Source organism: Folsomia candida, unplaced genomic scaffold (genome assembly GCF_002217175.1).
Source record: "Folsomia candida strain VU population unplaced genomic scaffold, ASM221717v1 Fcan01_Sc001, whole genome shotgun sequence".
In the NCBI taxonomy this organism is placed as follows: Eukaryota; Metazoa; Arthropoda; class Collembola; order Entomobryomorpha; family Isotomidae; genus Folsomia; species Folsomia candida.
The window spans coordinates 20,214,669-20,239,193 of record NW_019091193.1 but is presented as its reverse complement, the minus strand read 5'-3'; the positions used below and the strand labels follow the sequence as shown (position 1 = coordinate 20,239,193).

The 24,525-nt window shown below is 36.7% G+C and overlaps 5 protein-coding genes and 1 long non-coding RNA gene across 9 annotated transcripts; 3 read left to right on the top strand and 3 right to left on the bottom strand.

The window, feature by feature from the left end:
• The first annotated feature begins 1,169 nt into the window (after window positions 1-1,169).
• Window positions 1,170-3,690, top strand: LOC110856465 (cation/H(+) antiporter 18). The gene is made up of 5 exons (XM_022104948.2): window positions 1,170-1,377; window positions 1,685-1,920; window positions 1,998-2,043; window positions 2,322-2,632; window positions 2,693-3,690. Exons 1-5 carry the CDS (start codon window positions 1,364-1,366, stop codon window positions 3,484-3,486), a joined length of 1,401 nt encoding a protein of 466 aa, XP_021960640.1. The 5' UTR covers window positions 1,170-1,363; the 3' UTR covers window positions 3,487-3,690.
• A 266-nt stretch (window positions 3,691-3,956) lies between these two features.
• LOC110863078 (transmembrane protein 62) lies at window positions 3,957-7,249 on the top strand. Its single transcript, XM_022112309.2, has 10 exons — window positions 3,957-4,307; window positions 4,414-4,663; window positions 4,771-4,940; window positions 5,031-5,323; window positions 5,380-5,529; window positions 5,635-5,782; window positions 5,851-5,973; window positions 6,048-6,129; window positions 6,221-6,480; window positions 6,600-7,249. Exons 1-10 carry the CDS (start codon window positions 4,092-4,094, stop codon window positions 6,972-6,974), a joined length of 2,067 nt encoding a protein of 688 aa, XP_021968001.1. The 5' UTR covers window positions 3,957-4,091; the 3' UTR covers window positions 6,975-7,249.
• On the bottom strand, window positions 7,080-8,601 carry LOC110863079. The gene is made up of 2 exons (XM_022112310.2): window positions 7,807-8,601; window positions 7,080-7,733 (listed from the first exon to the last, which is right to left on the bottom strand). The coding sequence occupies exons 1-2, from the start codon at window positions 8,294-8,296 to the stop codon at window positions 7,330-7,332; spliced, it is 894 nt and encodes a 297-aa protein (XP_021968002.1). The 5' UTR covers window positions 8,297-8,601; the 3' UTR covers window positions 7,080-7,329.
• A 1,640-nt stretch (window positions 8,602-10,241) lies between these two features.
• LOC118434167 lies at window positions 10,242-12,863 on the bottom strand. Of its 4 annotated transcripts, XR_004833814.1 has the most exons (5): window positions 12,437-12,859; window positions 11,760-12,235; window positions 11,580-11,662; window positions 10,940-11,429; window positions 10,242-10,863 (listed from the first exon to the last, which is right to left on the bottom strand). It is a non-coding gene; the product is annotated as an uncharacterized LOC118434167 (long non-coding RNA). The 4 variants fall into 4 exon arrangements; XR_004833813.1 differs by having other exon boundaries at window positions 10,940-11,662; window positions 12,437-12,861; XR_004833815.1 differs by having other exon boundaries at window positions 10,940-11,081; window positions 11,351-12,235; window positions 12,437-12,860.
• Window positions 12,864-12,885: 22 nt separating this feature from the next.
• On the top strand, window positions 12,886-18,008 carry LOC110854334 (trifunctional enzyme subunit alpha, mitochondrial). The gene is made up of 22 exons (XM_022102767.2): window positions 12,886-13,132; window positions 13,288-13,394; window positions 13,465-13,549; window positions 13,663-13,723; window positions 14,023-14,072; window positions 14,193-14,269; window positions 14,369-14,443; window positions 14,517-14,692; window positions 14,783-14,808; window positions 14,901-14,966; window positions 15,051-15,339; window positions 15,629-15,799; window positions 15,880-15,993; window positions 16,220-16,372; window positions 16,444-16,501; window positions 16,609-16,716; window positions 16,777-16,890; window positions 16,995-17,079; window positions 17,155-17,193; window positions 17,277-17,443; window positions 17,532-17,583; window positions 17,661-18,008. Exons 1-22 carry the CDS (start codon window positions 13,078-13,080, stop codon window positions 17,804-17,806), a joined length of 2,274 nt encoding a protein of 757 aa, XP_021958459.1. The 5' UTR covers window positions 12,886-13,077; the 3' UTR covers window positions 17,807-18,008.
• On the bottom strand, window positions 17,816-24,479 carry LOC118434166. Its single transcript, XM_035847007.1, has 7 exons — window positions 19,617-24,479; window positions 19,402-19,528; window positions 19,182-19,321; window positions 18,995-19,103; window positions 18,812-18,919; window positions 18,526-18,687; window positions 17,816-18,405 (listed from the first exon to the last, which is right to left on the bottom strand). Exons 1-7 carry the CDS (start codon window positions 19,778-19,780, stop codon window positions 18,088-18,090), a joined length of 1,128 nt encoding a protein of 375 aa, XP_035702900.1. The 5' UTR covers window positions 19,781-24,479; the 3' UTR covers window positions 17,816-18,087.
• Between the last annotated feature and the right edge of the window lie 46 nt (window positions 24,480-24,525).

Sequence of the window (24,525 nt, the reverse complement as noted above, 5' to 3'; positions counted from 1 at the left end):
TCCAATTAGTTTTACTTTATTTTCAAGTCGTAAATGTCCAATTGTTTAGTTTACATATGAAATTGCCCTTCCGGTCTTCTAAAGGTGTGAAGATCCCCATTAATGAATAAGGCAGCACCATTTTGATACAAGTATGAACAATCGCATTTTTTATTGCTATATGCACATATTTATATTGAGTGAGAATAATAGAGTAGTAAGTAAATGCTGAAGTTGCATTTTGGCTAAAATCTCAAAAAGATGATGACAATTACCATGTACAAGGGCAGCAGAAGCACTGAAGCGGCTCGACTGCATCCATCAATTCATCCTTTGCCATTTTTGCCTTTCTTTTATCGATCATGAACAAGAAGAAGAAAATGGGCTGAAATATTTCCAGGTACTATAAATTCTAAATTTGGCTTGGGTGTGGCAGCATAAGAGTTCTGCACTGCTTGAGACAATAGAGATTCCAAGATGATTCGGTTTGGTGCATTCCAATCCGTTACGGTGAACGATTTAAATTCTTGGAAAATTAGAACTGGAACTGAAATCTTAGACGAATTTAATGCCCAGCAGAGGTAAATAAATGCCACATGTAAACTATGGGGATTATGCATGTGGTATACATATTTATACCTAGTAGGCTAGATAAATAGCTACATATATATTCTTGGAAATTCCCTAGTTATATACGTGGGTATAGGTTATAATCTACGGTATAGTTGGTTACGATTGTTTGCCATCAAGTTGGAATTTTTATAGTCGGTAGCTTTTTGTACATGTATATGTACAAATGTGTGTACTTATTAAGTACACATATTTTCATTATTGTCCAAAACTTTTTTTAGTTGTTAGTTTTTAGTTCACATGCGCCTTGTGAGAAAATGAATTTAAGGTGTTTAGTGACAATATCATTATTCAATGAATTATGAATTTCCAGTCCAAATTAACTAGTTAATTCTGGACACCACGCACATGCTTATGTACGTACATATGTAGATGACGAATGGTCCTATTAGTTTCTTTCGATATGTCATATGTAGCACCGATATGCATGTACATGCATATTTAGTAAATGTACATCCAACCTTAGTTAGAGTTCATACCCTTTTAATTTAATTATCGTCACAGTATTGTAGATACTGTATAGATAACCCAAGTATGTTGCCTACCAAAGCTTCTCATGGGCCCTGCAAACTATCTAAATTGTAATTTTGAACATCAGTCCAGTAGAAACAGCCAAAGTCGGACGACATTATTACTTGTAAATCAGTGTTTTGTACATAAATTGTTTATGAGTTAATTGAGTTTTATTTCTGCAAAATTGAAGCTCCATTAAATCGTCAATATATAGTCGTACAATATTTTTGAAACGGGGAAAATGTACATTTCTCAGTAAGTTGACATTATTTTATATTATTTTATTCATGTAAGACGATACCGATGTACCATTACAAACACACAAAAATTATTCGACAATAGACGGAAAAATTTATATAGCCACAAAAATAGCAGTAGTGTATCATTTATACCCCGTTAAAAAAGCCCCTTACTATAAAAATTATGTAAATTCGAAGATATTTTGTTGACGCATCACTATAAACATTTTTCGATCCAACACATTTTTCGTTCAAATACTTGATTTTTTTTATAATCGACTTTGAATAACTTTTATACATGTCATGTACACAAATACTTCCAGGAACATGTCGGACCAATCTGGAATTATCAAGCAGTTGGCTACAGGTGCGCCCTTATTATTTCACGCTGAAGATGACCACAATAATCAGAGCATCGTCGAAGGTGGATTTCTATCTGGGAGAAACCCCTTTGTTTTCGTGCCATTTGCTCCACTGCCAACGTTTATTGTGCAACTTGTAGTAATTGTTTGTATGTCAAGATTCGTCAAGTTTTTCCTTTCACCAATTAAACAACCTGGTATGCAAGCTAATAAATATCGCCTTTTCATGCATATTTGTAGTAATCATGCAATGACACATTATTTCACATTGCAGCTGTGATCGCAGAGACGATTTCGGGTATCATACTTGGTCCAACTTGGTAAGTCTAAGTTTATCATGATCCTTCAGTGTTCAAGTGTTAAAGGCGATTCACACTATTATTTGGCAAATTCGTGTTTTAATATGTCCAGTATTATTCATTACCTTCAAAATTATAGCATACAAAGCTTTCGTCTGAAATCACCCTAAAATCGACATTGTCGTTGAGATACATATTATTGTTTTTTTTATGGATGACCAACGTAGAATCCTTCAAAATAAATATGCGAATATCTTTTAGTACATGTGTATTTAATATTATGTAATTGCAATATATAGTATGGGACATATTCCGTACTTTTCTGACACCATATTTTCCAAACCATCGCTTCCATTTCTCAACCTCATGTCAAACTTTGGATTGGTTTTGTTTCTCTTCCTTGTTGGACTGGAATTGGATCCTCGGATGTTGAAGAAAAGTTTAAGAAACAGTTTGACCATCTCACTGACCGGAATGGCACTTCCCTTCGCCTTGGGTGCTGGTGTTTCGTACATCCTTTACACATACATGGAACCACCCTCACATCAGAATGGTTTCACGAAATACTTTCTCTTCCTTGGAGTTTCTTTCTCTATCACTGCTTTCCCAGGTAATGAATTCCTTTAGTCTCATCGGTCAATTTAACTAAAGCAGACGAATTTGTGTTTAGTGCTTGCAAGAATACTCACAGAGTTGGAGCTTCTTAAGACGAAAGTTGGCAGCATTACCATTTCCGCTGCTGCGGTTGACGACGCTACAAGTTGGTGTTTATTGGCATTGGTCATATCGCTCATCAACGCAGGCTCAGGTCTCATCGCCCTCTACGTCTTCCTCATGGGTCTGGGATACTCCTTCTTCCTCCTTTTCATTGTCCGGCCCATGTTCGCCTGGCTGTTACGAAGATCTGGCGACGGCACTCAGTCTCATGTCATGATGTTCCTCGCCCTCATGATCGTCTTCGTCTCTGCCTTTATCACGGACGCCATCGGGATACATGCCATCTTTGGCGGCTTCCTCACCGGGATCATCATGCCACGCGAGGGTGGCTTTGCCTTCCACATCACCGAAAAACTGGAAGACATTGTATCTATTCTATTTCTACCCTTGTACTTTGCCCTGTCTGGACTCCGAACTTCTATCGGATCCCTGGACGATCCCCTCAGCTGGGCCATTGTCCTCCTCGTCATTTGTGTGGCATGTTTTGGTAAAATCTTTGGATGCATGTTAGCCGCAAAGATAACCAAGATGAACTGGCGTGAATCTATCACTGTCGGGTGTCTCATGAATTGTAAAGGGCTAGTCGAACTTATCGTTCTCAATTTGGGCTACGACGCCCACGTAATTTCACAGCGTACCTTTGCAATTATGGTTATCATGGCGTTGGTCACCACTTTCATCACCGTGCCCCTAGTATCATACATCTACCCACCAGTTTACCACGATAAATCTGACATCCAGTTATGAACAATTACATAATTGTGGAGTGCAACAACGATCAATAGAGTATCGTTTAATCCAGTACAACAAAAATGTCTAAATGGAATGGAATGGAATTTTAATAATTTAAAGTAGCTCGGAATTTTAACTGTAGCTTAACTGTAATTTTTTTTAACTTAGGATGAACGATAATTGTATCGGAAATAAAAACCAAATGCAATTGAAAATATAGTTCTCATAATGTTATTCACCTGAATATTCACATTGGTAATAATTCTACGCATCTACTAGTAATCTAAGACGATAAGAAAATTCACAATTTCATTGATATTTGGAAATTATCTCAGAAAATTAAAGAAATGAACTTTTCAGACACCGACGAACGAGGATTCCTTTGTTTCCAAGCATCCTTAACCTGTAACCAATCCACCAGTTTCACATTGGTCAAGAATCTGCAATGCCAATTTGAGCTTTTACTGCGGGGATAAATATTACACACGTATTATTCCACAACATTGTGTCATTTACTATACAACTAAAATTCTACGTGCAGTGTATTGATTCATTTCATGATTTATTAGGTAGGTTAGAAGACGCAGATATGCAAAATCAATAGCATAACTCAAATAGTCATGAGCAAAATAGTTACGGTGTTCATAATAGTTTACATCGTTAGCGTCGCCATATTTCTGGGCAAGGTCAAAGACGTTATTACCGTCTCAATTGCGAATGATGGTGTAAAAGCACTTTATAACAAAAGCTATTTCAACGGGAAAACTACTGAGGGAAGAAATACGAAAATGTTACCAATCGGCGAAAATTATGCTCATATTCTCATATTTCTTCAGGTATGTACACAGATATTATGCAGTTATGTATCACTGACCTGATATGTCACTAAATCATCACACTTTATTGAATATTAATTTTAAACTTTTGCTGGCTAATTGCTAGATATCCGACATCCATCTCAGCATGTTTCAAGACCCAGGTAGGATTTTGGCTTTTCGTGAATTTTGCAACACGACTATCGATACAATAAAACCTGTGGTTGTCATCGCCTCTGGTGACCTTACCGATGGCAAATATGAAGATGGAATGAGGACAAAGGAGTTTGAGGAAGAATGGATAATTTACAATCAAACGCTTCATGAGAATGGAGTGCTTAACAAAACGTTGTGGTTGGACATGAAAGGAAATCACGGTTAATTTTTAAAACATGTTAAACAGTTATGCATATATGCACACAAATTTGTACGCATCGCATAGAAGACTAGACATATTTTGTATGTCATTGCTTGTATTTAACAGATAACTTCAATGTTCACAAGCACGAGTCCGGGTTGTATGGAAAATATTCGGTTCAAGGGCAACGCCAAAATGGCTCATACTTGCACACTGTCGTCCCTTATAGTGAGAAAAAATGGTCAAATCCTTCTGAAAAATATTCGTTCATTGCTGTGAACGCAGGCTTAAGACCGGTCAGTGCGCAAAATATTGTCATAAATAACTTTTTTGTGTATCAATCAACAAATTATTCTTACGTGGCGATTTTCCATTTGCTAATTCAGGGACCCAAAGCACCCTGGAACTTTTACGGAAAAGTCAGTGAGCAAGAGTTTGTTCGGCTGGAAGAGTTTGAAAAAATTGGGAGAGCAAGCAATGGAACGATATGGTTTGGTCACTATCCAACGTCTTTCATCATAACCAAGACCAATCAAAATATCCGAAATTTGATGAGTCAAGCTGCTGCATATTTGTGTGGACATTTACACACGGCTTATGGGATGGCGGAACACATGTACACTGTCCAGCACAGTGGCTTATTAGAATTGGAATTGGCTGATTTTAAAATAAGTCGCAGGTACTTCAGCATGACCATATTATCGAAAAAGTATTCCATATTGTCTGTACACATAGGTTTCGTGTGTGTGTCTTTGATCATGGAGTATTTACATTCACCGACGTAGAACATAATGTTTGGCCTATAATACTTGTTACCAATCCAAAAAATGTACTATTTAATAACCCTGCAGACTTGGATGTTGCAAAGAAATCTACTCACATTAGGTATGTACTTTATGTCATATTTTACCTTTGGCCTTGTTTTAATACTGCATAGCATAGTCTTCTTCTTATGGACTTATCTGTTAATGTCTAATTGCATGGTTTTAGGATTTTGGTGTTTTCTCCGGCGAAAATTCAATCTGTCACAGTACAAATAGACGATGGGGAAAGGTCCGAATGCAGGCATATAAATGGACCGCTATATGTTTTGAAATGGAATCCAAGTATATACTTGGAAGGAATGCACGAAATAACGGTATTAATTATGATAAGCAAATTCCATGCGGATGATATAAGTAATCTTATGTCGTTTTTATGGCATAGATTTCAGCATCGGATGAAACAGGGAGAAAGTTTGTAACATCGCATTTCTTTGCGTTTGATGACAGCTCAATGTCATTCAGTTTCTTGGGTCGGTTAGCATTAATGATAAACGCCGTATCCCTGGTACAGATTTTACTTGCACTACGTTATTGCAGAATATTTTTACAAGTGGTCTAAACAGCTCAATTATATTGCAGCCGTATGGTCTTTACTTTGCTGCCTCCATTGCTACAGTGTTACCTTTAATTGGATTGAGAATTCTGCATAAATTAGTAAAATGTTTGTAAACATTTTATAATTTGTATATTGACGAATCCATTATGCAATCTATAGTTATATATTCTGAAGCATAATTTATACAATATTCTAGGCCACTACATATCGCTTCGAGGCATCACGTCCGGTCTTGGAGAATGTGGCACCGCTATTTTGAGAGGATTTTGGGTCACAGCTACAGTGAACAAGCTATTCATTCCACTAGTCATTTTGCCCATGTACTTGACCTTGGGACCCTGGTCTTTTGATTACCTATTGGATGGAAGTAGAGGAGTCGCCTTTGCATGGGGAACTTTTGTCGAAGAAACGTTTCTTCCTGCCGCATTCAGTTATGTGTTTGACGGCTGTGTGCAGGTAAGACAGATAGATCGCATAGATTTGTGCAATCATTTTGTGACATAATGTAAATACCTCCGACCTCGACACAAACATATGCATATAATTCTTTTAATTTTTTTAAAAATCCGACTTAGATTTTCTGGTTCCACATTCCTTTCGTGTGCATCCTCTCCGTTTGTGTGGACAAACGGTTTAGACTTCTTTGTTGGAAAGAACCCAACTTATCACCATTCTGGAACAATGTGCCTCTTATTATTCTAGTTGTTGGTCAAGTACTCATTGCTTCTGCTGTTGCGACCTGCACGGGACAACACATACTATTTCTGGGATATTTACAAAAATATTCCCTAGTCTATGGGGCGCTATTATGGTTCTTTTCTGCTAGATTGCAACGAATCCATTTTCGCGATGCGGAAGCTGTGTGGATTTCTCCTTGCAGGGGAAGATTTATTCCACAAGATCAACTTTTTCCCTCTTATTCACAAGAAACTAATGACCATGAATCATAATTTCAATTAATGTGTAATGTAAACGTACAAATTACAATGTAAACTGACTGACAGTGTGATAATATCATTTTTATGGGAAGACGATGTAAAAAATGACATCAAGAATTACTGTGTGAATATTTTATTGATAATTGGCTATAATTTTATACCGGTTAATATGTATAGCAGATTGCAACGTTTTAATAACTCCATTAGTTGATAGTTGATAGTGATAGTATTACATTTTACAATGGTTTGGTTAAAATAAAACACAAATTTATCACGAGCAATACCAACAAATGACCAAGCTTGACCTGTTAATACTGTGAAAAATGCCTGCAAAAATGTATCCTCGTCCCATTGAAAGGTACAAATTTCACTGAAATGGATTTTCAGTGACCGGACTCTTGGTAGGACTGAATCTTGTCCAGTTGGAAGTCTTGTCTTCATCGCTGATGACCAATTGTCCCGATTCGCCGAGTACAAAAGTACCCGTAACGTGCTTGGTCATTTCACTCTCAAGTCGCATCAACTCGGGTGGTCCTCCCATCATTGTTGAGGCCCCTGGCTGTCCCTTGAAGGGCTCACCTGGCCCATTTCGAGTAATGCTTACTCCAATGGTATTCACCACTCGGAGGCTCCCTTTGTATACGGTAGGGCTTCCTCGAATTTCGAACGTGGGCTCATCTCCTCCCGTAACCTCGAACGAGCCGGAGGAATATCGCCAGTGACCCAGGAGACCTTCAAACTTATCTTCTTGTCTAGTAATGGACGGAAAATCTAGACATACAGAATTTCTAATTACTTTCACAAAATTCGTAGAGTATTTAAAGAGCTTGTTTTAATTATATGCCTGTAGCTTTTTGGATCGTCGCTGAACCAGATCCAGAAAAATGCAGCATTGGATAAATATTCCCCAGTGTTTGCCTTGGAACATCAAATGCAAGGCCCATTGAAGTCCCGTTGACATCAAAATACACCCTAATTTTGGATTCATCAGCGTCCACAAATACTCCAAGGACATCGTTGTTTTTTAACCATGGTCCAAAATTTCCAACAAGGAGACATCCTCCATTTGACAGGTTGCCACCATACAATAGCCCTTTGCAACTCCAACCTTTCTTGAACTTGGCCAAGTCACTGACCCCAGCAAACAAATTCCCCTCTTTTAAGTCTTGGAGAGCAATTTTCCAATATGCCTTTCCCTGCAGGATTCCTTTGTCCTCGGCGCCCCCCTCTTTCCACAGGGCGTTGTAGACGTTGGAGCCAGAGGAAGGCCCCACGTTACAGACCACCCGGGACCCTTCAACCACAATTTCGTCACTCCCATCGCTAACCCACATTGCAGATTTTTAGTATTTTTATTTTATTGTGTAAAATAACGAGTATATGTAGCTTCGAGATTATTACTTTACCCAACCAACCAAGATACAGTAATGCGATTACACAATGATGTGTCACTCTCAGGAATCAGGGGAATGCTGATGATAAATAATTATAATTTGTAATTTATCCGTGTCACACTTTTGACATTTCTATTCTGTCGTGCACTATTCTGTAACAGAACAGAATTTCTGTTCTGTTTGTATTGTGTCTCCACAACTTCCAATCCACTCTGTATGTATACGATCGAGTTTGTTATTTAACCCAGAGCGTAAAAAACTTTTACGTTATGTAGTGCATGTGCATGCATTGCATGTTGGATAAAGGTTTAACATGAAATATGCATAATATTCGTGTATATACTCTCTTGTTCACAGTATTCCATTCTATTGCATTTGTAACATGTAAAATGAGATCAATGAAAGTCATTGGGGTTGATCAATGAAAGTCATTGGGGTTGATCAATGAAAGTTTTGTGCTGTAAATAGATACATCTGCACTAGCGAGAACGCAAAATATTTCCGAAGACGAAAGCACAATACCTTATTGAAAGCAATATAAGCCCACAAAAACTTGAACAGTCAAGTGACTAAATAATAAACTAATCAAACTATTTTCTCAAATTCCCCATCATATTAGAATCGCAAGGTAACAAATTATGCAAATCCAAAAGGATAAAGATAAAATGTTATGAATAAGAATAATAATGATATCGCCCATATTATCTTTATTATGTATCTTTACTATAATAATCAATATAATCATGATTGCATATGTGAACAATTTAAGCAAATTTTCGTACAAGCTTCAAAATACTTTACAAGAAACGATCCATCACCTAACAGAAAAGTTTTTAAAATAAAGCGGACTTCAACATAGGTAATTCAACATATCAAATCAATATTTTATCGGCCTGACCGTTTTCACCGGAGCGGTTGGTCGACGTTTTGTTGGTTGAATAGTGCTTGGTAAAAGCCGAGCTTTGTTTTTGCAACTAACGAAATGTGTATGCTGCATGTTAAGTGACAGGAGATTACCATGTAAAATGAGTCCAAGCAACGGATGTCAATTTTGCATATCCGTTTATTAGGGTGCGTCAAAGTTAGCACGCCGATAATAAAGCTGGTGGCCTCCGTCAAATTAGGTGTGGACGTGTCTGGATATGTACTAATATTATCCTTGACGTATACTCATTTATGCAAAATTTAATTTTCCTGCATAAATTAGCCTGTGTCAAACAAAGTACAGATAATATACAATCAACTAGGCTCCTATTACACAGGTGTACACACACGCACACCACAAGCTGGTCTATCATTTCTTATCCGGACAAAACTAACAAACTTTAAAAATGGATATGGCAATGACACCATATGCAACAAGTGATGAAATTGATACTGTGGAACAGTAAAATTGATCATCAATTTTGCATGAGACAGAAAAAATGTGAGACGGGACTATTGCCTACGACCAACGATCATGGTATCCTATAGAGATAAACAGTTCCAATGTTAGTTATTCAGTATAGGACGGGGCTGGAATGATGTGATTGGCTGGTTCGCAGTTCAAATTTCTCCATGTATTTTTGATGCCGCATAAATGAAGCCGTAGCACTCGCTGCGCACCATCCGTCTCACTTTACCCTTTACCATCTCTTCTCATCACACTTTATATTTTACGTCCCAGAACAAAAAAACAGTTTTTCGTGCTTCGGTGTCTACCACACCCACCCACCATCATCAATTATTAAGTAAGTTTAACGACAAGATATGTCAGAGCAGTTTTACAACCATGCTCAGGATTTAATGTGACTTAATTTTTGTACAGATTTTCGTCATCTAGAATGGAGAATTTTTGCGACTTTCTAAGTTCGAATAATTAATTAAAAACTGAAAGTTGTTGTGATGCAGATTTACAACCAAATTTATTGCAACAAAAATTGATTTAGCATAAATACAATTTTACTAACTTTACGTTTGACAAACGTCTAAATAACAACTAAAAAAATATACTCCACCGCCGTGTTGTCACCACTGAAAGTGTGTATCCACCGGCAATATTGATATTGATATATTGAAGCAATTGTTATCTAATGTGAATAAGACATCTTTGTTGTTTATAGATTTAATAATGCATCTTCACGAATAAAAACAACTTTGTCGTAATAACCAAACATCGAAATAATTTCCCGGTTGCAAAATATTTTATTATAAATAGTAGCAATAATTTTCGTGCCTTGAGTATATAAGGAAAATGGAAACAGTTGAATGTGGTTCTGGTTCTTCTACTTCAAACTGTAGTGAAACTTATTTCTAATCTTTATCTTCTTGTTCATATAAAGGATAAATTAACCCACCCCCCTTTCGGTGGAGACACAGACAATGGTGAAGACACAAATGGGGTGGAGAGGTCGGTAAAACTCTTTGAGAAATTTCTTGAAGGTGGCTAAAAGTGTTTGCTGCAAACGACAGTTTTAGGTGATACGTTTTCCTTATCGATGTCGAGAATTTTACACCACTGCTGGAACCTTTAAAAAAACTAAAATTAGCTATCAGAGGAAAAAAGAATGAGAGAAATGAGTTATTTTGCATCGGAAGTTGTACCTGACGCTTTGGCAGAAAGGAGTAATTACGATTTTCTTGGTTTCAAGAATTATCACAATTAGTACCGCAACACTTTATATTTCGGACCGTGACAAACGACGGTTTATTAAATTCAAATAAATGTTTTGAGCAACTGGATTTCCTGCGAAAAATAACAAGCAATTAGTAATTTGAAACCTGCTTGAAACAAATAACGTGTTTTCACCATATTTATGTGTCTCCACCGTTAGTTGTTTATTTTAAGAAGATTTTGAAGAAGGTTTTGATAAAGTCACACTGAATTTGAGTACATGAAGGCGAATCAGTAATTAAAATGAACGTGTTTCCACCATATACATGTGTGTGTCCACCGTTCGTTGTTTTTTTAATTTTTGGAGATAAGAAACTATTATTTTAATATTATGGTTGAACCTGGTAAACTTTACTGAAGTTCCTGAGAATTTCACACTATTCCCGAGTCACGAACAATATCTCATAGTAATTGATGAGTCTGTAATTAAACAAAATAACAAGGAAATATTGATGTAACAGTTGCTTGCAATAATGAACGTGTTTCCACCATATTAATGTGTCTCCACCGTTCATTATTCTTTTAATTCTAGAGGAAAGAAACTATTTTTAAGATCAAAATAAAATTTACCTTAAGCGAAGTTTTGAAAGTTTTTTAATAGTCTTGACAAAGTCACATTATTTAAGTACCCTTGTTTGGCCAAATAGGTGAACCTGTAATAAAATTGATACATTTTAGTTATCGACTGCTCATTGGTAGCGAAAGAGTGGGTGTGAAGATATAGTTTGAATTTGCTTTGTATAAACGCACACTGATAGATCAGATAAATTGACCGGTGGAGACACGGATCTGGTGGAGGAAGGGGCAATAGGTCACAATATTGAGTAACAATGGGCACAAATATTATATCTGCAATTCACAAAAATAAATTTAGTGGAACTTAATTTCCAACAATGAGCGTGTTTTCACCATACATGATTGTACATATATGTGTATTCACCGTTCATTATATGAGAAACTATTTTTGAATCTTGTAAAACTTTAACGAAGTTTCCGACAATTTCACACTGTTACCAGGTCACGAACAACAACTAATGGTAATTGATGAGTCTATACTTCAATAAAATATAGTGCATTACGAAATACAAGTTCCTTGGTCCTTATTGTTGCAGAATCCAGTTAAAGTTGTTATTTACCAGGCTGGCCGGCGATGACACAGATTTCTGGTGGGGGCACGGCAGAGAGGTCGCAAAATTAATGGATGAAAAATTGTCCTTAGCAGTTACCTGTACCAATTTCATAGTTTATCAATGTTTATGTTAATAATAAATAATACCCAACATTGTCAAAAAAAAAAAAAAAAAAATGTACCAATAAATCGCAATAAATTAACATCCAAATCACTCGTAAAAATGAACGTGTCACCACCATATTTGTGTCCCCACCGTTCACTGTTGAAAGAAAATAGTAATTCTTTTACTACTTACCGAGAGTTGAAGCTTAGAGCTTAACTTGTGGTGAGTTGAAGCGATTTATGTAATTGAGTGGATGTCAGAAAATTAATTTGTAGGATATTAAATAATCTTTTAATTACTCAGCTTTTCCGAGTTTGGCAGCAAGAATGATGGTAAAGGAGACACCTGATTTTGGTTCCAAGAAAGGAGTGAGATTTCCAAGTAATGGGGAAATTGAGATTGGGAAAAATTGAGTTGTGCCACGGCCCTGTTTTTATGGGCGGATGCCCATAAAAACCGTCAGCCAATCACAGCATTTGAAACCCCATTTCCCTATACTGAAACAATAACCATATCTTCATCCTTCTATTAGTGATCTGTATTCGCTGGCCTACGACTACGAGGCAGCATGAAGATTGGGGCGACATCTAAATTAGCGTTGGCATTATTATTGGATCTCTCCGGCATTGGATCGCGGTCTCAATTTTGGATGAGCAGAGTTCGAAGTTCATTCCGGCTCACTCTCCAACAGCACAACAACAGCTTAAAAAGAGTCACTGCATTGCATTACTTATTTGATTCTTCTTATCATCAAAAGTCCAGTCTTCATCGTTAATTGGCCAATTAATACTAACTAAGAAATACACTAATTTCTTCAACGGGAAATTGCCAGAATGGGTTTGTATCGAGTGACCAGAACGGTCAAAGGAGTATCTACTCTGGCACTTTGTAAGTTTTTAATGATTTAGATCTGTAATTTATTAATTAGTCTACAATTTTTCCTGTTTCAATTAGCTAAATTAAGAAATTACACTAATTTGTATGGAGGGTGGTGGTTAAGTTGAATCTAACTACATAATAACTTCGACATTACTTTTTTTCAGTGCGACGACAATTTTCTAGAAGCTCCACCATGAGTCTAGGATCACATATTAAAGTAAATATTAAAAACGGTGTCGCAGTTGTTAAAGTAGACTCTCCAAACACAAGGGTAAGTTATTTAAGACGATAATGGACATATTAGAAGGATGAACTGTAACGCTTATTTATTACATTGTTAGGTGAATGTCTTAAATGAAGGGTTGATGACAGAGGTTATCGAGGCTATGCGGGATATTCAATCAAACCCATCGATAACTGCTGCTGGTTAGGTTATTTATTTTTTGCAATGCTTTAATAATTTTTTCGATTAAAGATAAAATGTATAGAAATTCTTCAAGTGAAAGGAAAACTGATATCTTATTTTTGTTATTTAACAGTTGTGATATCAGGAAAACCAGGAAACTTTATCGCGGGAGCTGATATCATGATGCTCGAACGGTAAAATATTAAGTAGTGAAATTATTCACTGATTAAAAGATATGCCAATTAAGTTCAGGGAAGGTCCATAAATTATGTCACGCTGGCTAATACAATATAGGCAGCGCGACATCATTTATGAACCTTCCCTCATGCACATAATTGATGAGTGTTCTATTGTGATTGAAATTATGATCATATACCACACCACACGAGTATCCTCTAAGAAGCACTGATATCAAATTTTTAAACAACCGTCCAAATTATTAGGTCACTAGAGTACAAATTGCGTGTCTAAAGTTTCTTTGTTAATCTTATAGATGCAAAACAGTCAATGAGGCAGAAACAAAATCGCGTGAAGGGCAGCAAGGTAAGTTTAATACAAATTTGGCCTATTTATTCGGGATAAGTACTCTTCGGTCCGAAGTAAATAGGAATCCCATTTTGATTAGATCTCAATTTAATCTAACTTTAATTTTATTCCATCCAGTCCTTGATGGAATCGCTGCCTCTAAAAAACCGATTGTTGCTGCTATACAAGGATCTTGTTTGGGAGGAGGTTTAGAGGTGTGTGATAAATATTGCAATGAATAATAACCAGCCAACCATATTACATTTTAAATTATACTTTGCATACAGTTAAAACAAGAATATCTTATCAACTAGGTTGCGCTAGCCTGCCACTATAGAATAGCTGTTAAAGATAAAAAGACTGGACTGGGCGTTCCTGAAGTCATGCTGGTGAATTGTTATTCCTGAATTATTATTATTATTAGTTAGTAATAGATTTTATTTTAATTCTATTTTTTAATAGGGTCTTCTTCCTGGTGCCGGAGGTACTCAGAGACTTCCAAAACTCGCAGGACTGCCCAATTCTCTGGACATGATGCTCACTGGAAAAACATTAAAAGCAGATAAAGCTAAAAAGTTTGGCATTGTCGATCAACTTGTGGACCCCCTAGGCCCTGGATTGGATAGTCCCGAAGCACGGTATACCCAATTATATTTATACTCGCGTTGATATTGAAGCATTAGCATTCATATGAATTTAATACCATAAACGACAAATTATGGTTGTAGAACAATGGAGTATTTGGAAGATGTGGGTAGGTCAAATATTTTTTCATATTTTCACATATATTCATACATTGTTTTTTTTTACTTTAAAAATAAAATCTCCTTTGTATGTATTTAATAGCGGTTAAAGCTGCTGCTGATATTGTTAGTGGAAAAATCAAACTTGGGAAGAAGAAATCTATCACTGGTAAGTTAACGACTATGTTATTCTATGTTATTATTTATTCGAATGTAGCAACTAAGAGTATTATTTATGTAACATTTTTAACAGATCGAGTCACTGACTTTGCTTTTAGTACAAACTTTGTAAAAAATAAAGTTTTTGAAACTGCCAAAGGGAAAGTGATGAAACAGACTAAGGGACTGTATCCAGCTCCATTAAGAATTCTGGACGTTGTTCGAACTGGACTTGACAAAGGGGCCGTGGCCGGTTATGCTGCTGAAGCCAAAGCCTTTGGGGAATTGGCGATGACGCCTGAAGCTCGTGGTCTCATTTCTCTTTTCCATGGACAAACAGAGTGCAAGAAAAACGCGTTCGGAGAACCAAAGAGGCCTGCCAAGTAATTTTGCATTCTCAATTGTGTATAAAAGAATTCCATTAAAATATCATGTTCGGTATTAATTTAACAGAAACGCACTTGGTAGACCTCCTTGATAAGTAAAAATTGAATCAAGGAGGGGGATGATAGTGCGAAATTAACTTGGGGTGTAATAATTTGTGTATGCAATGCTTAAAATCATTGTTTTACTCTATTTCCAACCTCTACAACAGTTCATATTTATAATGCCTATATATTTCGGATCTAACAAACAACAACAATAAGTGCGCATTATTCTTATTGACATTAGAAATCTGGCTATAATTGGTGCCGGGCTCATGGGTGCTGGTATTGGTCAAGTGTCCTTAGACAAGGGTTATCACGTTACTTTGAAGGACGCAACAGATGCCGGTCTTTCTCGTGGCCACAATCAAATTACCAAAGCTTATGAGCAATCAGTGAAACGAAAGCGATTTACCACGTAAGCATCAATGCAAACAAATGTATCGTCATTGTATGTTCTTAACCTAATAATTTAATATTCTTCAATGTTTATTATAGTGCCGAAATGGAGAAATATCTTTCCAATTTATCAATTCAATTGGACTATAAAAACTTCCAAAACGCAGATATGGTCATTGAAGCTGTCTTTGAAAGTATTGAAGTTAAACACAAGTATGTCAAATATTATGTTACACCTCTCATCCTATGCATATATATATTTTAAAAACAAACTGTTCATAAATGATGAGTGTTCTATTGTGATTTAAATTATGATCATATTCCACACCAAGATTAACCTCTAAGAAGCACTGATATATCCCAAGAAAATAACTATAGAAAATAGCAATTTAATTTGTATGCTAAGTTTGGTTTTAACCATTGGTGTTTTATTTTCCAGAGTCTTGAAGGAAGTCGAAGCCGTTATTCCAGAACATTGCATTTTTGCATCCAACACTAGTGCCCTTCCAATTACAAAAATTGCTGCTGCAAGCAAACGTCCTGAAAAAGTTATTGGGATGCACTATTTCAGCCCTGTAGATAAAATGATGCTGTAATTCTCATATATGTATTAATTTGCTTATTAACTTGTGGTCTTTATTAACTAAGCTGAACTATTTTCAGATTGGAAATTATCACTACAGATAAGACTTCTCAAGACACAATTGCATCTGCTGTACAGGTATCGTTTATGCACAATTATAAAAAGTGAATGCATGCATACAACTTGTGATAAACAAGTAAATGCGTGATTTTTTTTTACACTTCTCGTTTGGTTATATTTAATAGGTCGGTCTCAAGCAAGGAAAAGTCGTTATTGTTGTGAAGGATGGACCGGGATTCTATACCACGAGATTGGTTGGAGCATATGCAAGCGAAGTTACCAGGTTGCTTTTGGTATGAACTATTCTTAATTGCATGTTTCCAATGGCCTTTTTATGAATTTTATTTTTATAGGAAGGGATTGATCCTAAGCAAATTGATAAATTGAGTACTGACTTCGGTTTCCCAGTTGGAGCTTGTACCCTTATTGATGAAGTTGGAATTGACGTGGGATGTCATATTGCTCAGGTAAAATAATGATGAGAGCTACACACCCTCCCCCCTTCTCTTTTGAGTCTCAATATATTATATATTGTACCATATTTAAAGTTTTACGCTTGTATTTATTTCAGGATTTTGCTAAAGTTTTTGGCGATCGATTCACCGGTGGTATTCCTACAAATCTACTTACTGATTTTGTTGCTGGAGGAAATCTGGGTTAGTCTTGACAGCATAATTGACAATGTTTTTATACTCAAAAAGGACACGTGTAAATTTTAAAATTAATTGCAGGACGAAAATCAGGGAAGGGATTTTTCATTTACGAGGAAGGTATAGTTACCTATATCTAATTCATGAACGAATTGACAAAAAAGCTTGAAGAATTTAATTAAAACAAATATCTGAAATTTCAGGTCATAAAGGCGAAAGACCACTTAACCCTGCCGCTACCGACCTACTTGCCAAAAATAAGATTCCTGCAAAGGGATCTTTAGAACCTGAAGATATCAAGTTAAGAATGGCTTCGAGATTTGTAAATGAAGCAGTTTTGTGCTTGCAGGAAGGAATCCTTCGCAATCCTGTAAGTTACAAATGGAATAATAATTTTATGCATACGTAACTTATAATTACAGGGCCATTCAACATATAATTTTCTATGAATTTTACAGTTGGAAGGAGATGTCGGTGCTGTATTTGGGTTAGGATTTCCTCCATTTACAGGTGTTGCAAATAAAATGTCAAAAAATTAAATGCTTGACATGTCCGTGACAAATTGACAATGTGATCCTTATTTACAGGTGGCCCTTTTCACTGGGTAGATAGATTTGGCGCAGGGAATTTGGTTAAAAAGATGAGAGAATATGAATCAGCATATGGTGCGACCTTTACTCCGTGTCCCATGTTGGTAGAGTATGCTTCTAATAACAAAAAGTTTTTCCCGTAAACGTAGCGACATGACAAAAATTGGTAGAGAAATATTTTTCAATTAATGCGCTATTAATTATGCTTTGTCGTGTAAGAAGCGTCTAAATGTATCTACATTATTAAAATCCCTGTCGAATATTGTGTGGAAATATATGTTTATTAAGATCTATTATTTATGTAGCGAAATGAAAGTGAATACAAATGACAGACATTTAAATGTAGATTGTTGGCTTGCACTGTGTATTATTTTTTTACAAAGAATCATGGACTGAATTTGTTTCCAACTATTTCAAATGTATTTCATTTTTTGCACTGCGTCAAAGTTGATGGAATGTCAGGACAAGGAGGTTTAGGAGGGCACGTGATATTTTGAATTTCTTGAGCTGGCCCTTTAGCCTTAACCTTACAAAAACAACAATCTGATGGTGTATTGTCTTCGTAGCGATATGGCACTTCTTCGCAACAATTTTCAGTCTGCCATCGCTGGTCCAAAGTAGAAGCGTTGTATTTCCAATTCACATTAGAAGTCTTTTGCTTTCTTGGACCATGAGCCAGTAATTGGCATCTGCAGTCAGGAATTATAAGTGGATTATCACAGTCGATAATTTTGTTATCTCCCTATAAACAAAGTTCAATATCAAGTTAGAGACAGTCCTTAAATTAATTATTCACAGTCCATCCATCCATAATCTTACTAATCTACGCTCGACTTGAAACATGGAGGCTACATATACTCACAAAAGGCCAAATCTTCTCGCGACTTTCGACACAAGGATCTTCTGGATAGTAGCAAAGTCTTCCCCCAAGTGGCTCGTCAGTGATTGGACTTATCGGCCAGTAATACGCTTTCTTAAGTTTGAGAAGCTCCTGCTTCTTAAAGTCATCCACAACGTCTTCATCCTATCGCGGGAATTAGTTCTTGGATAATTTTAGTGCTTATATATTATAAGTAGTATTCAAATATTTTTTGTGTATTTAGGTATTTATTATTAATCATAAGAATTATGTGTATGTATGCACATACTCTAAACTTTACGACTTTGTCCACCATATCTTCGTTGTTGTGAAGATCGGTTTTCAGGAAGCGATACACTCTGGATTCATAGGTTGGTGGTCTGCTTTCCGGTTTCGTCTGTAAAGATATGATGCATTCATTCACCACTTATTGGCACGTAAGACATTTTCCGAATATATTGTCGCAGTTTACAGCGCAGCACTTTCGTCGCCACTTGAAATCTCGATGCATAACACTTTTAGCATTTGTCATGTCCCCTTGTCTCCCATAAGGAAGCACTCCCTCCAGAGGATCCGCTCGCCTACGTATTTAATTTGACAATGATCATTGTGTTTTTCATTATGAGAATAGCGTAAAGTAAATGTAAGGAAATGTGTACAAGTGGTGCAAACTGGTCCGGTCTGTCAAATGAGTACGGAAAGCAGGTTCTGGGCGGCGATCATTTTCAGGAAATCGAAGGGAACCAGGACGGGTCAGGTGTTGGCTGTCGGGTCCGCAGTACCCTGTACGAGTTGCTTCCTGTCGTCATTTATAATTAATTACACAAGTCGTCATTGATTTAATTGAATAATTTAAGGTTTTACTATATAAGTACATACTCGAGTGGTGGGCTCAGGCCAAGAGAACCCCAAGTCCCCTAAACGATGATAAGTAGATCTTGATAAATCAAAGACTGGATCATTTCGGACGTCATAGTCGTAGGGTTGGCTCAGGTAAACATTTTCCCTGAAAGTAGTGCATGCATATTACATACACTAGAATCATTTGGTAATATGGCCTAGGAGGGTGAAAAGACAGATAATTATAATCAGACCATCCAGTTCTGTCGAACACACACGGGTTGTAGTTCCAACCACCCCCTCGAAGACATCTCGTTCCCCATCGGAATGGCCATTCACGTCGTTTATCAAAATATTTCTGTGCCAGCTCATAATCCTCAACATTGAGCTGCTTCTCATTTTCGTTTTGACCTTCCATTTTCTTAATGCCGTCGTCTCGTACCGTTCTTGTATGTATGTTTGGCGTCAATTTCACTCTGTCTCTAGTTTAGGGTTTACGAACGAGGCTTACGATCATGCTCACTTGCTCATAATATGTATACAATATTCAATAATGCCAGGCATTTTATGGTGACTTCTCGCAAAATAATGTTTGACAATATTCTTGATCTTTATCTGGCTAGATTTTCGCTGTTTCTTGATTTGCAAATCAACGCAGTTTGACATTTTTCTAGCATGTGTGCCCATGACGATCATTCCGTCGTACACTCTCTGGTCTGGATTACTCTGGATTAATAGCAAAATCTCTACGATATTTTGGCCGTTTCTGACATATCATCATAACACAAGTAATGAAATGATGCAAGTGACCTGATTCATTCATGGTTTTTCAAAGAGTTCAAGTTTCCAGTGCACAAAGAGACATGGTCATGTATCATTTATAATGGCAAAGTTTGCAATGAAACAACTGACAAAATGCAAGCTTTTTAGTATCAAATTACTCGTATACTTAACGGAAAGACTGGCACTGCACATAATTAAGCAGCAACAACCAGAATGTAACATAATACGCATGCAAAAAAGTACTGATCTACCCTTACATAACGTTTCATATTTCGTCTTGTTGTAAGATTTTAACCGGATGCAGTACATGTTGCTGATTATTTGATTGCATGCCTTGTGGTTCTTGTTTAGAGTTGTGGTTTCATTTAAGAATTGAATGAGTTTGTTGGAAATGAATGGACACAATGGAAATGAATGGAAACATAAAAGAATGCACCATTTGTTTTTCAAAGCCTTCCCTTGAATTAAAGATTTTGGACATTGCATTATTCCCAGAGCTAAAAAAATCAGTTGTGGACATTATTTCTGTCTATAATATTTCTATTAAGTCTGCGTGTATTTTATAAGTATTTTGCAATATATTATTGCGGAAAATACAATGATACGATAACCCCCAGAGGAAGAGGGGTTATAACAATAAATGCGTTTAAAGTACATGGCTTAGCCATATTTATCATGGTAATACCGTTCAAATAAGTCTTGTCATGTGCCGATGCGCAGCAGAGTGAAATATTTATGTGCAATGGATGGGAATCAGCAGAAGATTCAGATCAAGGTATTTAGGTATATTATGATAGAACATTTAAGCATTTAACCCAGACATAGCTGAAATGCATGCATGAGGATGTACATACGTACGAGTCTATATGAGTATCTACTTATTTGTACATGTGTGTAATCTATTTGGCGTTATGAATAAAAATAAATGCGTTTACTTCTAAATTTTTCCTGGTAGATTTTTTTGTGGTTGGAAATTTGAAGTAAAAGCATACTTCTTTTTAATCATAAGGCCCTATGTGGATACTCATTGAGAGGTAGACATACTTTTTCGACATAAAAATTGAGAAACTTATGTATATTTATCATTCAGTGATTTTGTATGCAACTCTGTGGATTTCAATGGTAAAATATTGAGAGATACTAGAGAATGCATATATCGAATTAATACACACCATGCATGCACCATACCAAGCAGTAATAACGAGAGATGAGATAGCGAATATCTAAACGAAGCCATGACCATGAAGTCAAGCATTAGCATTAAATTAAGAAGCCGACAGCCCAGAAATAATTACTCGCAAATAGTTATACATATGTATGTACAGCTATGTATAGCTCATACGTACAGCATTCACGTACAAGTGCATGCATGCATAAGGAAAAATGTGTGACCGAATTTGACCAAAAATTCTTGGGTAAAATAGGTAAATAGCTTTTTGTTGCGGTTACCATTTGGCTTCTCTGCACCATGTGCATGCAGAGCTTTTGAAACACTCGTATAGCTTCCTACTGCGCTTTTGTCTAAAAAAGTGAGTAGATAAAATTTCTATGCAGGTGCCCTACTTATGTATACTTTGATACTTTAAAAGGGGTGATGATCAGTTACATTTTATACGTAGATACACAATAAAAAGCACAATGATCGTAGACAGAAAAGCGCACAGACGGAATACTATTCTTATTTGTAACGGATGGGTGGAGCTCAACTTAAGTGCTATTTAATTTTGAGCATGTATTTGTTAAAGTGTCGCCGATCTTTCATTCGCTTGTTGGACATTGGAATTTCCCAAGATGAGACGACGACTTGTTCTTTACTATTCCTACATAATTCGTAAAACGAAATGAAATGGAAATGAATGAGCCCAAGTCTGGTTCTATTTGACTTGACTCTCTGTTATACACACTCGTGGGACTTTTACGGTACGAAGTACAAAAGTGTGGATGACGAGTATTTTCCCATGAAACAAGTGCAGACTTTGTTTCTACGGTATCAGCGTTGAGGAAGGAAGGATGAGTGACTGAAAAGAAGGTGAGCTATATTATATCACCACCTAATAATCTGAAATAACTAACGGGCCTATTTCATGAGAGAAAGAGACTGCTGCTGGTAGTACGTAATTATACGATTGATAGATATATCCCAAGTTTGCAGTTGTAACCCTTTCCACATTGTTTGGCAGAACATGTTTGAAATTAGCATCTCTCATGCACTTGTGTATATTCCTGGTTGAAATTTTTTTGCACTTATTAATAAACAAGGCAATGGAATGATCTTTGAATTTGGCAATTTTGATATGAGTTGCATATAAGTTACGAGTTATGAAATATGTACCTATCGATAAGACCGTTCCTAGTCAGTCAAATATGTGCACCCTCTTCTTCTCAACGAAGAAAACAACGTCCATGCTTTCACCAATTTCTCCCATCTCACTGAACGAAGGATTCTCCAGACATTTGACAGAGTCCATATATGAGAGATCTTGTAAGTATTTCTCTTCCATGGACAGAGTCGAGACGGGGAAGACTGTGCACAATGGAGTTCAGAAGTCTTTTTTTACAGAAGGATGCAAATAGACCATTTGGGTACAACCTAATTTTATCTTGCTGTACTGAAACCTAACTAAAACCCAACTATGTAATTAATTAATTGTCGAATTTTGCAATTCCCATATATTGTCAATCACTATATAGATTTGTCTTTTACATGTGTCCATTGTTGCCCCCTTAAATAAAGAAGCCCTCCTTAACAAAGGAAGATTCTCATTTGGAAAGTTGTCTTACAAAAATTCTTGGAACACGTCATAATTACGAAAACTTTGAAATAAATTTCAAAGACTGTCTTCTTGTCTTGCATATTGTAATTTAATAGAACGGAAGTGGTTTGAGTGCAGTAAGTAACTGCATGATACATGGAATATTCCAAGCAAGGTACTTCCGGTAATAAAGGTATTTGCCACTCCATTTCGGATAAATGAATTTGGGCACACCTCCTCTCACTCTAATAAAGGAGACTGGAGGACTGACTGCACAATGCTGCAAAAATTTCATATCGTTTTATGGAAAGTTGAAAAGATGTAAGAGAACACTCCTCAGAGCACTTTATTCGCGTGTGCTATACACTTGCCTAATAATACGTTAACTTTCTCATGTGTGGGTATAAGACTTTTTCGTTTCCTCCCAATATGTTTTACATATTAGGGTTCCTAGGAACGGTACGGGCAAGTTCTTTATAGCGACTTTTTCTTCTGGCATAGTTATATTAGACTACCTATATATACTATTTAACTATACCCCACGGTTGTGAGCAGTGCACAGTTCTAATAGTTCTAATAGGGTTTCCCTCATCGAAATCGGGACATAAAGAACCATGTAGGCCATAAAGCTTTTGAAGCATTTCACACTCGTCCAGATTTTAAAGATCATTAAAGTTGAAATTCTTGATACTGAAAATGAAGCAAGCAGGTGTCCGACTATGAGAAGAGAGCTTGGCTTTATGCATCGAATCCCATTAAAGAGGTCATGATGAGATGATGAAGGGGCAGTTTTTAGTGACATTTTTTGAAAACTGGGTCCCTTTCTTAACGGTCAAATTATACGGAGGACGTTCGTCCGTCGTGCGACGCCCATACTTGTACGTACAAATTCCCAGACAGTCGAATTTTGTAATGGACTCACAGTCGGAGACTCAGACTATTCAAGGAAGCACTGCATACTGCATACCCACCGTACCGAGTCACCGAGCAGCACTTCTTGTGGCAAGCAGCCGTCGTCGTCCTAATAAGTTGGGGTGAACGATCACACATTCCGTTCCTTCGTATGCAATGTAGTATTCAATTCCTCAGTGCAGTTATATAATCACTACTAAACTGGAGGAAATTGCAGTACAAATTGCAGTAGAACTTCATCATCGCCATCCTGTAACAGTTTCTTCTTGACCCACCGTTTATCGGGAAGTTGATGACGGGGTCTTTAAGCCAGATGTATTAAATACTTCATTTAGCACCATAATACTTTAAACTTTTAATCTCATCTTGCCTCTTGTCATCTGCAATCTTATGCAAATAAATAGGAAACTTTCGTTGATATCGGTGAGCTCGAAAAGTAAGTTCTAATATTACCTGCAAATCATGGTCAACGGTCACCGATTAATGCTACATTTTGAATTGCAACGTTAAACGTAGTATCACTACGTTTCTGAAGTCTTTTGAAGTGAAGCCAAATTACAAGATTTCTGGGTGGTAGGGGTGTGACGGTTGTGAGAAAGGGTAAACGAATTTCAGCGCTTACCGAACCCGGCTTTTTAAAAGTATTTACGGGATCTGTCAAAAATAGGGTCACGGGACCTGAGGTCATATTACTTTGAATAACAACGAGGTCATG